Source organism: Rattus rattus, chromosome 6 (genome assembly GCF_011064425.1).
Source record: "Rattus rattus isolate New Zealand chromosome 6, Rrattus_CSIRO_v1, whole genome shotgun sequence".
Classification (NCBI taxonomy): Eukaryota; Metazoa; Chordata; class Mammalia; order Rodentia; family Muridae; genus Rattus; species Rattus rattus.
The window spans coordinates 74,817,473-74,832,521 of record NC_046159.1 but is presented as its reverse complement, the minus strand read 5'-3'; the positions used below and the strand labels follow the sequence as shown (position 1 = coordinate 74,832,521).

At 47.3% G+C, this 15,049-nt stretch overlaps 1 protein-coding gene across 2 annotated transcripts in view; it reads right to left on the bottom strand.

Moving 5' to 3' along the window:
- Positions 1-15,049, bottom strand: part of Reep1 (receptor accessory protein 1) — a 114,650-nt gene that overhangs the window by 13,825 nt on the left and 85,776 nt on the right. For both annotated transcript variants that reach the window (XM_032906356.1, XM_032906357.1), the window contains exon 6: positions 2,385-2,562. In XM_032906356.1, the coding sequence (XP_032762247.1) occupies positions 2,385-2,562 (178 nt within the window). The remainder of the gene's footprint in view (positions 1-2,384; positions 2,563-15,049) is intronic.

Here is a 15,049-nt window from a genome sequence, read left to right as displayed (position 1 = left end):
GCTTCTTACCCAATTTTCCTCCCCTGGTATTGGACCCCATGCTGTGGACAGGGCTGGGGAGGACAGAACAGCCTCAGTTCCAACCTGGGCATGGGCACTTCTGTCCGACTCCTAGGACTTGATCTGCATCTCATCTGTCTTTCTGTCTGAGGTGACTTGATTTAGACCCAGAGCAGCCGGGGAGAATGCTACCTTCCCTGGCCTCCCCACCACGGGCCAACACCTCTCTCTCTCTGAAGGGAGATCTTGAGGTCTCAGGGTGGCAAGGGATCTCACCAACTCTGCCAGTACCAAGACAAAGCACCCAACCTTCTTCTGTCCATCACTGGGCTGGAAACTGTCTTAGGCCTTGGAGGTACCCAAGTCATTTCTAAGAGCCGCCCACCCCGCCGACGCCATCTCCGAGAGCCTCCTACATCATCTCTGAGAGCCGCTTACCCTGCTATCATCTCTGAGAGCCGCCTACATCATCTCTGAGGGCCTCCCACCCCACTGACGTCATCTCTGAGCGTCAAGGTCATCTCTGAAGGCCGCCAAGCTACGCTGATTTCATTCTGAGCCCTGACCCAGAACGTCTAATAAGAGAAGGTCTGGGTAGGAGGCCCAGATTCTGATTCTGTGTGGCCTTGGCAGAGTGCATTAGCTCTCTGTGCCTGCTGTCTCTACTTAGTTCTCTCCTATAGGAAAAAACTAGACTTTTATTAAGAGAAAGGACAGCAAGGCTCACTGGGTTCACTTCCCAGGCAAAGCAGGACTCCCTGCCTGCCCTTTCAACTTTGGTGTGGGCCATTCCAAAATCAGGGCTCCCACTGCCTCACAGAGAAGCCCATGTGTCTCCTGAATCCTTTCAGGGACTGTAAAGTGCTTTCTTGGATGAGGTGAAGGCATAACAGGGTTTATAACAATGGCGCTTACTGCCTACTGGCCCCAGGCATGGACGGCCCTGAGCATTCTTACTTTGCTTTTTCCAATTGAATCCTCACAGTCAACGTTGCTCCTCTCCAGTCCTGCCCTGCTTCGGGGGTGAAAACATCTCCCATTAAAAATATATATGACCTTCAAATCTAGGGGTGGTGTGTGGTCCCGAGGCAAGAGGAAGCAGAGGGATACCAAGCAGTGTTGATGGTATTGAGTGTGCTATCTCGTCCACACCATGTGTAAGCCCTCAGAATCAGGTGGGGTCTGTCAGCATCGGGGGCTCAGAGCCCAAGTGCCTTTCCAGGCGCCTCTTACAGTTCACAATAAGGATCCGACCCTGGAGGGCCTGGTTTGCATGCTTAAGGGTAGGGCAGTCATTGGGTACATAACACATATTCTAAAACATCCCAAGTCCTAGTTCTTCTGTAACCAGGAGGGCAAAGGTGGTGACTTGGCACCTCCACGCATCCTGCTGGCTACCATTTTCTATCAGCAGCTCTGCCCTGCTCCCGAATAACTGTCATCTTCTTTTTTTTTTTTTTTTTTTAAATTATTTATTTTTTTTTTTTTTTTATATTGAGTAAACTGTAGCTGTTTTCAGATTTGCCAGAAGAGGGCATCGGATCTCATTAAAGATGGTTGTGAGCCACTATGTGGTTGCTGGGAATTGAACTCAGGACCTCTGGAAGAGCAGTCAGTGCTCTTAACCGCTGAGCCATCTCTCCAGCCCAACTGTCATCTTCTAAGAATCTGTCTTGGAAATGCCCACCCAAGAAGTTCCAGGTCCACACCTTGACCTACACAGCTGGGTCTCATGCAAACCTACTGAGACCTCTGGAGACAGGCCCAAGACTCCACACATTAAACAGGGTTAAGCCCCATCTGGGCAGTCTCATGCCAAGTGCTTAACCATGGGAGGTAGACTTCCAGTCACTAGAATGACTTCCTCCCATCCCCCCAATCCCCACCCCTCACCCCAGGAACCTCAGGTCGTGTGGTTCTTGGTAGGTGCAGATGTGGGCATGCATAGTGGTCAGAGATGACTGGAGACAGTGAAGAGGGAAAGGAGGAAATACATGGGGAGAAAGAAGGCCCATGGTGTCACCAGGCCTGGGGAGTGGGAGAGGGGGTCATGAGACCTAAGTGTGGGGCTAGAGAGAATAGAAAGCATTCCCAAGGCCAAGACTTGCTCCTGCTCCAGACTTGACCCAGGAATCAGCACCCAATATCCTGATTCCTCAGACGATGATGAAGGAGGAGTAACTGAGTACTAATGACCTAACCCGCCCAAGGCACAGTCCCCAGGCCAGCTTCCTAAGTGGCTCACGAGATGGATCTGGCCTGGTACAATCTAACAAATGACTCTGTTGGTGACAGGTCCATGGGGCAAGGGACATCTTGTGTGCCATCCAGTACTGCGCCTCTTAATGACAACGAGGCTACAAAAGGGACGGGGAGAGACCTACCTGAGCTGCCGGCACTCTCAGAAGCACTCCTGGACATCTTGGGCTGGCCGTGTTTGCCGCTGGACCTCCCAGACCCTGGTGGAGGGGGGCCTGAGGGAGCAGGAGCACCATCGCCCCTGATGGTGGTGAGGTCCTGCATGCTGAAGCTCCGTAGTCTTTCTGACAAGGCACCCTGTCCCTGCACACAACACAGGAGAGCACATGTCAGACGCCTGACCACAGGCTTGTGGGCCACAGTGGTAACAGACATGATGTGAAAAAGGCTGAGACCCTGCTCGCTCTGTGAGCAGACAAGGCAGAAACGAGCCCTGGCTTATCTCTGTTGAGGGTCCCAGGTACACTTGTTGACCGGTGACATATATTCCGGGGCCACCTCTGGGGCTCGGTTGTCACTCCCTCTCTCTCTCAGACACCCCCAAAGGAAACCTTTAGTTAAAATGGCAATCCTCTGCAGCTCCCCCAATCCCCATTTTGTTGTCTGAGATAGGGCCTCAGTGTTCGAGGGTGGCCTCGAACTTGCTGCTTATCAACATTGGAATATACCTGTTAGGAGATCCTGAATTGATCCTCTTGCCTTTACTTCCCAAATGCTAGGATTACAGGTGAGGGGCACCACATCTGGTTTATATATTACAGGGCTCAAACTCAGGATTTTATACATGTCAGGCAGGTACTCTGCGGCCTCAGTGACATCCGCAGCCACTGCAGGCCATACTCTACAGAGATGGCTGGAGGCCTCAGCGTCCCACCAGTCAAAGTAAATGTGTGGCCACATTGTCCTCAGTTCTTGAGATCTGCTTATAAAATCCAAAGCTAATATTCTATGCACCCAGCCCTTCTTCCTAATGCCATAAAAGGCAGACAGTGTTGTTTTAGTGCCTGACAACAGTAGTTTAAAAAAAAATTGTGCAGTTGAGACAGTTACCAAAGCACACTTACTCATACTGGCACATGCAATACCCAGTGGCACATTAATACCCGAAAGGTAATGGATCAGGAAGGAAGAAATGAGGTTAAAAAAACCCCTCTGCTGTCGACATAACCACTTCACAGCTGAAGGCGCTGTGGAGGGAATCTCAGTGTGAATGTGTTCTTTAGCTTAGGAAAGCAGGATCAATGTGTCCTATGGCTGGAGGGCAAATCTTCCCTCCACTATGGTCCTGAGCGAGGTGAAGACAGAGGGGTGGATGTTGCTTTAGGTGTGCAGGTGAGCCTCAGGGCAGGAGAGAGGCTCGTTAAACCTTGTTGTTGTTTGGAATTGATTTTATCTTATTTTGTATAGTTTTTTTTTTAACTTATTGAGACTTTCATACATGCATTTAATGTAATTTGATCAAATCCATGGAAGCCCACTCTTGCCGAGGAGTTATCGGCAACTGGTGGCTGTGGCAGGGTTGGGGGAATCAGTTATTTTTTATGATTTTGTGTGTGTGTGTGTGTGTGTGTGTGTGTGTGTGTGTGTGTGTGTGTGCGTGTGCATGTGCGTGTGCGGGTGCATGTGTGTTGGCTGAGCCCAGAGAAGAAGGCATCAGACCCCCTGCAGCTGGAGTTACAGGCAGCTGTAAGCTGCTGGACATGGACGCTGAGAACCAACTTTAGGTCCTCTGGAAGAGCAGAGAATACTTTTAACCATTGAGCCATCTCTCCAGCCAGTTTTCTACAGGAACGAGGCCCCTGATAGGTTGTCCATGTTCAAGTAGATGGTCCATACCCATGCACCAAGCAGGCTGAGTGGGTTAAAAACCAGCCAACAAACAAAGAAAACAGTGCACGAAGTTTGGAGAGACTTGTTTGGGGCAAGGGCGTCTGAGAGTGGGAACGGAGGTGGCGAGAGACTAGCGTTACTGAGAATAGTGTTGGGATTTGGAGCAAGCAGTTGCCAGGCAATGAACTTGGGTGTGCTCAGAATACAGGGGAGCCAGTGGGGTCACGGCATGTGGGACATCAGGGTGACAGTGCATTTTATTTTCACAGTGAAGGGAACAATGGTGCCTAGTGGTCCAGGGACTGTGGATAACAAGGTAAGGAAGACATAACCGCACCAGCGAATCAGCGCAGAAGGGATCGGCAGCTGCAGCAGGAAAGTGAGCAGGGGCCAAACACACCGGACAGAGGCTTTCACCATCGGGAGGGGGCTGGAGCAAGCCTTTTCGCTTTATTCAGTAATAAAAAAATGATCCACACGGATGAACAAAGCACAGCCACTTGCTAAAGTGAAAGGTCTGAGTGCAGCAAGGACCAAAAGAAGGCGAGGGCATAAAACAATTACCGAACAGGTTGTGTTCATGTATTTAGGAATGTCTATACACGCATGTGTGATGGTAATTAAGGAAAAGGTGGCCATACATTTAAACAAGTGGATGGGGATGCATGGGAGAGGTTAGAAGGAGAACAGGAAAGGTGGGAGACGATAGAATTATAATCTCAAAAAATTATGACAACGATAAGAACAACAAAACCACGAACAACCACCACAACAAAAGAAGTGAGCTGGGGAGGGGCAAACAAAGGGCGAGCACAAGCTTAGATGGTCCATTGAAAAGTGGAACAGGCCAGTTCTTAACCAACCAAAGATACAAAAACCATGTCTCAAGGAAACTAACAGCAATGGCACCCAGGGGCTGGTGGCTCAGCATTTCCGAGTTGGGGCAGGAAAACTGTCACAAGTTTGAGGCTATCCCTAGTAGCATAGTTCTAGGCCAACTTGGGCTACAGAGTGAACCTTATTCTCTCAAAGGCAACAACAACAAACAGAAAATGATTCAAATAACCAAATATATACAGTTAGACTATTAATCTATAAAAATGTAAAGTATTTCATCCTTAAGATACTCCTTGTGTGGAGCGAGCCACAGTCGTGTTTAAGAAGGCCAGCTAAGGGCTCAGTGGCTAAGAGAGCTTGCTGCTCTCCCAGAGGAGCTGAGTTCAGTTCCCAGCACTCATGTCAGGAACCTCACAGTTGCCTGTAACTCCACCTCCAGGAGGATCCAACGCTCTGGCCTCCAACACTCCCACACCAGTGTGCACTCCCAAATAAACACCACATGTGCACACATCCACACATAATTAAACGAAATAAATCTCTAAAAACAAGTTATTTTATTTTTTAAGCCAACTAAATGATGGCTGCCGCCGCCTGCCACATCTAAGTTGGCCCCTGAGATCAGCGAAAGAAAAGACACTGGCCAAAAGGACCGGGTGGGGTTTCACAACCCAAGCCCAAATAACCAGCCAGGGGCTAACTCTATCAACAACATCTTCTGGATCTTGTAAATGCTCTACAACAGACCCGAGGGAAAAGAACAGTCGGCAGCCCATTTGGCAAATGGCTCACTTTCACCCAGAGAAGCCCAGCCAGGGTAGCTCCAATGTCACCAGCATCAGGAAGATCTCGAGTGTCGAGGGTTAGGAAAGAGGAGATCAAGATGGCTCAGCACCACGCTAGGGAACCGCGGAAGCGTGGAAACAAGCCCTGAAAACAAATCAGAGCAGCTGGAGCCGTCGGAAACCAACCCCCTTAGCCTGGCTCGGGCTCTAGTCAGCCTCATTCTTCTTTACCTTGCAGGAGGCCTACTGTGGCTGTGCCGGGGGAGCCCCCACCTTGTTATCTGGGAGCTGTCATCTTCTGGAGCATCTTCCGGCTGCCACATTGGGTTCCTTACTTTGGGAAAATAATTCTGGCTTTGTAATTTTGAAAAAAGCATATTAGCTCGGCAGTGGTGACCCACGCCTTTAGTTCCAGCACTTGGGAGGCAGAAGCAGATGGATCTCTGAGTTCGAGGCCAACCTGGTCTACAGGGCGAGTTCCAGGACAGTCAGGGCAACACAGAGAAACCCTGTCCTGAAAAACAATGCTAGGCTAAAGTATATTCTGTGGCCATATTGGAAGACACTGAGAGCCAACCATTCAAATATCTTTCTAAGCTCCCCCTTCCCTCCCTCTCTCTCCAGGATCTCACAATGTATCCGTGGCTGGCCTGGAATTTACTATGTAGACCAGTCTGGCCTCAAACTCACAAAGGTCTATTTGTGTCTGTTTCCTGAGTGCTGGTATTAAAGGGATACACCACCATACCCAGCTATTCTTTTTCTTTTGAACATGTACACACATGGATTGCAAGCAGGTGTACTGGTGTATGTGTATATTTGTATATGTATAGCCTGTGCTTCTGTTCTACCCATCCATCTATCCATCTATCCATCCATCTATCAATCTATCTATCCATCCATCCATCCATCCATCCATCCATCCATCCATCTAACTAGTTATCTATCTACCTCTACAGAGCTCTGAGTGTCCTGGAACTCAATATGTAGACTAGGTTGGCCTTGAACAGCTAGGTTGGCAGAGTTTCTCCTGCCTCTGCCTACCAAGTGCTGGGATCAAAGGCATGCACCAGCATGCCAGATTCTGTGCTCCTTTTAATTTGGTGCACAAAGGTGTTTATTTTTTCTTTTAAATCTCAGTCTAGTAGTGTTTTAAGTAAGAAGTGGTAACATTCTAAGTGAAAGGCACTATGTCTCCATTTCATTAGCAATGTCTCCTTTCTTAGTGGCACTTGAGATAATGGCTTCTAGACAATGAAACTCACTGCAACATGCTCTCAATGGCATCTGTCCTGTCCCCTGTACTCCATGCAACTGTACTCAACGCTGGGTGTTGTCTGCCGGTCTTCCCCTCTGCGTAGCTTCCTGTCCTATTGCAGGCTTTGCATCCACCCACCTTTCTACCCGACACACGTTAGGTGTGAAGGCGGAAAGGATAAGCACGTGGACACCCATCGTGCTGTTGCCCAAACGAAGTGGCTACAGGAGGCCATGCCATCCACCCCCATGCATCAGCCAGGGCCCCAGGCCTGAGGGGGGTGTCTATTGAACATGGCTTGGGATGTGTTCACAAGTGTGGTGCATCACCCACACTCATGAGGCAAAGTGTTCCAGAGCAGAGCCCCTTTTGGAGAACTTGGGTGTGTAAATATGTAAACCAATTGGAAAGAGGGCTTTTTTTTTCCTTTTTTTGTGGTGGGGTTTCTTTGTGTACCTCAGGCTGACCTAGAACTTTCTATATAGACCAGGTTAGTCTTGAACTCAAAGGTCTGCCTGCTTATGCTTCTCAAGTGCTGGGATGAAAGGCATATGCCACTGTGCCTGGCTGTTTTGATTTATTTTTAGACAGGGTTGTATATATCCAAGACTAGCCTGTAACTTGCTAAGTAGCTGGGATAGGCCTCGGACTTCTCATCTTCCTGCCTCTACCTCCCCAAACCACAAAACCACACTCAATTTATGTGGTGCTAGGGACTTGAACCCAAGGCTTTGTGGATGCTGGGCAAGCCCTCTACCCAGTCATCCCCCAGCCCAGGAAAGGTAAACTTGCTGCTCAGGTTTTAGTACTTTTCCACCACTAAGCCTTACCACTTTATTCTACCCCAGATGGAATCTTTGCAGTTTGGATGGCTAAGGAGGTGGATGGGGTCCAGCTATCCATTGTTAATGCCCAAGACTGTATTTGCTCAATGACCATGCCTCAAGTGGCAGGCTTTACTGGGTAGGGCCAGGAGGACCTCACCCTCCTTTTGTCCTTTCTGCATCTTGCACAGGAGTCAGTGCACCTGGATTTCCAGTAACACCCAGCAGTCTCTCTGAGGACTTCTGCGACAGTGACAAACGTCTTCAAACCCAAAACAATTTGGGCAGTCTATGTTTTGTATTGTTTTAACATTATTAATATTGATTAATAAAATGTTAATAATAAATAAGAATATTTAGTTGTTTTATTTTACATGTATGAGTGTTTTGTTTGCATGTATGTACATATGTGTACTATGTGCGTGTCTGGTAGCTGTGGAGGTCAGAAGTAGGCATTGGATCCCGTGGAACTGGAGGTACAGCTGTTTGCAAGCCACCATATAGACGCTAGTAACTGAACCTGGCTCTCAACCACTGAGCCATCTCTCTAGCTCCTAGCTTTGACACTGGAGCCAGAGTCTCATATAGCCTAGGTCAGCCTCATTATACAGTCAAGGTAACCTTGAGCTCCTGACCTTTCTGCCTTTTCTTCCTAAGGCCAGGATTACAGTTGTGCACCACCATGGCCCATGGATATGTATGTTTACCTGATATTAAAATTGAACTGAGAGGTAAGGTAGATACTCCCAGAAATGGAACAATTTAAAGCTCTGTGCAGGTTCTGGAGGGACACGCCAAGTCACAGGGGAAGGAGGCATAAAGGAGTGTGAAGTTTCGCTTCTCTCCCTTCCCCAAGTACTCAGTGCCCACTGTTGATGACAGTGAGGATGGAGTAGAAGGTTTTAGTGAGTCAGGAAATTGACGAAAAGCCACTGGCATAACCACATTTCCCAGGGGTAATTCAAGAAGAGTTAGTGCTTCCTGCTACACCTCACATCACACCCAGCCCGCTGACAGACTCCCCAGCTGGACGTGCTCAACAGCAGGGCCAAGCAGCCCCACCTCAGCATGCCACACGGAGACCAGGCTTTATCTGAGACAAAAAACTGGATTAACAAAACAGAAAGAGATGAGGATTTCTACCACGAGAGTATCAGTACAAATTCAGTTCATTCTCCAGGCATTAAACAAAGCGGGTGGGGACTGAGTACATTAGTTACATGTTAGATGCTGCCAGTCGAGCACACTAAAAGGCTCTGGTATGATGACATACGGCCAGGCTGTGTGTCTGTCATGGAGTCACACACGTTACACACAGGTGTCGGGGCAGCAAGACACCTGCCTCTGATCCAGACCAGAGGCTGGTGGGCAGAGATGGCTGGGGGGCCTCTCTACCTGACTGGATCGGTTTGGAGTTAGTCACACCTCTCATCGGGGTTACCTGCCCTTCTCTGAGATCCAAGGAGGAGACAAAATGAAAGATTCGAGCCACCTGATAAAGGGTAAAAAGGGGACAAAAAAAAAAAAAAAAAAAGCCATGGGCACAGGCCACCAAGATACCAAAGAGAGTCACGTGGTCCCCATTTCCCTCCCTCCCACGTTCGCTCGCTCACTTGCTCAGCCCATGCATTTCTCTGTTCACACACAACACACGCTGATGGGGTGCTGGCAAAGCTCGTCCTGAGGGGGCTCGAACACCAGTGTGAAGTGGCTCCTGCTTCCAAGAACCTCAACGGGACCAGGGCATCAGGACAGAAATTCGTATAAGAGGACAAATGACCAAGTTGACAAAACAAGCACCCTGCTGAGAAGAAGGGCAGCATGGCTGGCCCGGGGCCCAGAGGAGGCCTCGCACACGAGCTCATAGCTGTGCAAAGTGAGGGCCTAGGCGTCAGAAGCGAAGGGTAGGGGACAGAGCCCAGTTCTCTCTGAAGGTTTTGGAGTAGTGAGTGGAAAGAAAAGGATGTTAGAATATGAGAACCTTCTAGAAACAGTTTTTGGCTTATGCTGAAAACTAGCCCCAACATTCCAATGTCTTTCCTGTCTTCCTTTTCATTTTGGAGTGGGAGACAGGGATGTCTGAGACAAAGGTCTGCTTCCTGATCCTTTGTTCTGGGAAGTGCTCTTAATGAGAATTAGCAGGCAGAATCGAAGTGCCTAGTGAGTCATATCTCTGTATCAGACCATCCCGATCATCTGAATCAAGCATCTCCAGGAAACAGGGGTTCAGGACCTTCCAAACACCGAGCTGTCAAGATAGTCACCTGTTTGAAGCCCTGCCTACCCTCTGTATTCTTCAGAGATATCTCTTTAGCCTTCTTCTACATTTCTGAACTCTCAGGCACCCAGGTAATAAGTCACAGTCATTTCTGATGTTTACCCCTTCCCCCTTCCTTCTCAAGCCCTAACCTTTCAGCATCCCTTTCTTCTTTCCCCTCCTCTGCCCTTCTAGCATGGACTGTTGCAGTAGCTATGCAAGTGGCTGTTTCTTTTCCCTTCCTGTCTGAGGTCTGTGCAGCCCAACTCTGGTCTCAGCTTTCCTGTGTCATCTTTATCTTTTCATCTCTTCTTGCATTATCCCTATAGAACATCTTCTCATCATCCTGGAAATAGCAACTCTGAGTCCTATTTTTAAAAGGTCAGATTGACTGGGAATAAAATAAAGGAATGAGAAAACATAATTTGATTTCCCAGCGAATGATGCCCATCAATTCAGACAGCAGGCTGTTGCCAGAATGTGACTGCCCCCTTGTGGTCACTGAGCACAATTGCAGGCAAAGTTGTTTCCAGTAGCAAAGAGTGGATGCAGTTTGTGGTATGAAAAGTGGGCTGGCACAAGGGAGAGGATGAGGAAACAGGAGCTGCTGCATGGGTGCTGCTATTGGCAAGAGCTTCCAGCTCTGCTTCCCTGGGAGCCTCATAAATACAGCTCCAAAGAACTTGGTGGAAGAGAGAAGTATTCCATCAAAGCTGGAGTAGGTACAGGTAAAAGAGTAAAAACAAGACCAAGGAACACCTAAGAATGTTCACAGAGGGCTTGAGGCAGCTGCCCAGTAGAAATCCCCTTCATGATGCCAGCCAACTAAAGAACTCAATTCCAGGGCTTCTTAATTTCAATTAATGTATATTGAAACAGACCTATGTGTCAAGTGGCTATTGTGTTAGACAGAATAGGTGGAGGAATAAAGAAGGGTATATATTTCACATTATCTAAGGTTTTTTGTTTGTTTTTATTCAATACAGGGTTTCTATGCATCTCTGGATGTCTTGGAACTTGATATGTAGATCAGGGTAGGGTAGGATAGAACTCACAGGGATCCACCTGCCTCTGCATCCCAAGCACTAGAGTTAAAGTTGTGTGCCACCGAGACCAGGATATCAATTAGCTTAAATAATGCAAATAAAATCACTGCAAAACTAAGCATTTCAGGTTACTTTAATTTACATTTCTGAGTGTCTGAATGTATGTGTGTCTATCATGCCTGTGCAGAGCCTGCAGAGCCAGAAGAGGATATCAGATCTCCTGGGAGTTATAGATGTTGTGAGTTGCTATATGGGTACTGGGAATTGAACCTCTTCTTCCCCTTCTGGTTATCTTCTAATGTAGAAATAAGAGAAAGAAGACACATCCTCTTGGCTCAAGACACTAGTAACCTAGGGGCAGAAGAGAAGGCTCAACAGTTAAGTAGCACACACCGCTCTTGCAGTGAACCTGAGTCCAGTCCCAGCGCTCACATCACATGGCTCACAACCTCCTGTAACTCCAGCTCCAGGAGAACCCACACCTCTGGCCTTCGTGTGCAAGTGCCTACACACGACACCTAATTTAAAATAAAATATGTCTTAGGTAAAGAAGCTATTACATTAAAGAACACAGGGTTCTTGTGGAAAGATACACATAAGCATGTGAAAGCAAATGTCCACCCCACCCCCCCCCCCCAAAAAAAAAAACACCAGAGAATCTCTGACTCACAGAGTGCAAATCTTACTTGTGGCATCTCTCTTCAAAGGCTGACTTTAATAATAGGTTTGGTACAATTACGGTTGTGCCCAGGGCAAATCTTCAGGGAAACTAAAACAACACTGTATGCCTCTTCCTTCCTTCCTTCCTTCCTTCCTTCCTTCCTTCCTTCCTTCCTTCTTCCTTTCTTTCTCTTTCTTTCTTCTTTCTTTCTTTCTTTCTTTCTTTCTTTCTTTCTTTCTTTTCTTTCTTTCTGACAAGGTTTCTCCTTGTAGCCCTGGTTGTCCTGGAACTTACTCTATAGACCAGGTTAACCTTGAACTCAGGGATCTGCCTGTCTCTGTCTTCTGAGTGGTAGGATTAAAAGCATACATTTTTTTTTTAAGTTAAGCAATGAGTTAGAAGAAAAGTTGGTTTAGCCTAAGAATGGGCCTCAGGTAGGAGCCAGGTCTCAAAGGCAGTGAGTGAGGCGGCAGGGAGCCATGTGGTTATAGAACTTTTGCTCAGTTCCTTCTCACTAGGGTCCCCTTGAGTGTGAGGATGGCTTCTTCTGGACAAATGAATCTCAAGAGTATTGTTTTTGAAAAGGAGAAATTACCCAGTCTAGTCTTTAAAATTAGAGTTGGGACTGTCTTCCTCCTGCGAGGAATCATGAAGCCAGCAAAGCCACCAGGACACTTAGATAGAGGATGCATGCATCATTTCCTGGGGACAGAGGTAGAAGCCTTGGCGAGAATGGTTTAGACACGGGTAAATTGCCCTTTGAAGAAAGTTCCCATGGCTAAATTTTTGTTTTAGTTTTTCTAATTTTAAGATTAAAAAAATAACAGCACTAACAAGAAATTTACGTTTTCATAATGATGTAGTTTAGAAGTTCAAGACATTTTCTCATTTCTTTATTTTGTATGTACATTATGTATGTGTGTATGCATGTGTGCTCATGCAGAGGTCAGAGGTCAACTTTTAAAAAATTTATTCTTGTGTTTTACGTGTATGAGTGCTCTGTCATCATGCACCCTAGAAGAGAAAATCAGAGCCCATTATAGATGGTTGTGAGCCACTACATGTTTGATGGGAACTGAACTCAGGACCTCTGGAAAAGCAGTCAAGTGCTCCTAACCACTGATCCACCTCTCCAGCCCAAGGGGGCAACTTTCAACAGCTGGGTTTTTCTTTTTACTATGTGGGTTCAGGGATGAAACTCAGTCATCATAAGCTCAGCAGCAAAAGCCTGAACCCCTGAGCCATCTTACTGGGCTGAGCTTATAAAGATTTCCATATACCATGAAGATAGAAACATCCTCCACCGGCATTAATTTTATTAGGGAAGATGCTCACAGATCAATATTATTTTTATTTGTATGGAGAACTTGTCTATACATATATCTGTGTACCATGCATGTGCGGGGCCTTTGGAGCCAGAAGAGGGTGTTGGATCCCTTGGAACTGGAGTAACAGACACTTAGAAGCTGTTGTATGCATGCTGGGAACTGAATCTAGGTCCTCTGGAAGAGGTGCTCCTAACCACTGATCCATAATGTGGTCAAAGATCTTTCATTCCTCCATTGGTAGCTCTGTAGCATCTAGGGAGCCATGGAAAGATGGACAAAAGAGCTCTACAAGGAGAGAGGACCGGCTCCTTGGTCACATAACCTGGGAGAAGAATTTGCAGTCCCACTGTGGCACAAACTCATGTTGTACATAATATCTTGGTCTGCACACAGGGACACAAACACGCTCACACACACACACACACACACACACACACATCCTACAAACATACACACACATACTTATCCAAACACACACACACATGCCACAAACATACACACACATACTTATCCAAACACACACACACATGCCACAAACATACACACACACACCTACACACACACCACAAAGATACACACACCACACTTACACAAACACACACAAGGCTCTTCTCATCTTCAAGGTTAATGTTCTAAGGTGTTGTTTCCATCATAGGAAAAGCACAGGGATAAGCTGTTTTAACCTCAGTCACCCATGCTTTCTACTCTGGTTGGGACCTTAGGCAGTGACCTATCCAAGGGTGCATGTTTAAAATCATCTGGGGAACTAATTAAGAAAAGAGATCCACAGGCCTGCTCCGAGGCAGCAATACTAAAACCCCAAACTCAAAGCCTCCAAGGTGGTTCAGGCACGAAAGCCAGATTTGGACCCACTGGTGAGTCAGCCTCTGACACTGCTGGGTGCTATCTATGGTTGCTATGGAAACCATGCTGCAGACCTGGGCCTGACTGGAGTTTCGGGTTTTATTATTATTACTTTAAAGCACATATTGTTTCAAAAAATAGAGAACATTATTTTTGGAGGAGAAGATGTGTTCTCTCTTCCTAGACATTTATATTTAGTAAGAAAAAGCAAGGCTCCCACAAAGCAGAAAAAGGTTCTTATTTAAAAGCATCAGACAGAAAGTGAAAGTCCTTTCCTACATAAGCCTAAAGGAACTGACAAGAAACTATTTCCTGAGGCAAGTTCCAGACCATCTGGAGAATACTCCGGTTTTTAGCTGAGGTGAGACGCCTTGCTGGAGGAGTCTTGGGTTCACGGGCTTTCTTGGTAGCAGAGTGAGGGGATGAGTAGCCAGGATGGCACTGAGGCTCTGGAGGCCGCGGCTGGAGACTGACCTGGAAGAGGGTGAGTCTCTGGAAGTCACTGATGCCTCAGGGCTGAGGAGCCTGTGCTGACAGAGGTGGCACATGCACTCTGACTGCAGAGAGACTAAGTGGTGGCCTCGAGCATCAGGCCATTGCAGAGAAGACTAGAGAGAGGGACCAAGAGGCAGATCCTGTCACTCTGTGTTGCAAGGTTGGCTCAATGACTTTTGGGCTTGGCAGACTGTTCAGACTTTGAACCCAAGAGGTTTGCGTTCCAAATGGAAGGTTCCTGGGATTCACTGCTATTTGTAAACCACCATGGAGTTCAGGTTCCCAGGCAGAGTTTCCCTTCCAAAGATGGTCTCTGGGATCTATCACTATGGTAGTTCCTATTACACCAAGGCGGCCAGGGGTCCTGTGGATACTGGAGTCACACAGCTCTGTGCCTTGACTTAATCAGAATCCTTCCTTCTGTTTCTTCTCCCCTTCCCCCAGCCTCTGTAGCACTCTTCTACTTCAGACAAAAGGGATTTTCCTTTTAAAAGGGAAAAAATGTTATTGTTTGAGTCACCATGTACCACTGACTGTCCTGGAACTTGATATGTAAACCAACCAGGCTGACCTTGAACTCACAGTGATCCACCTGCCTCTGCCTC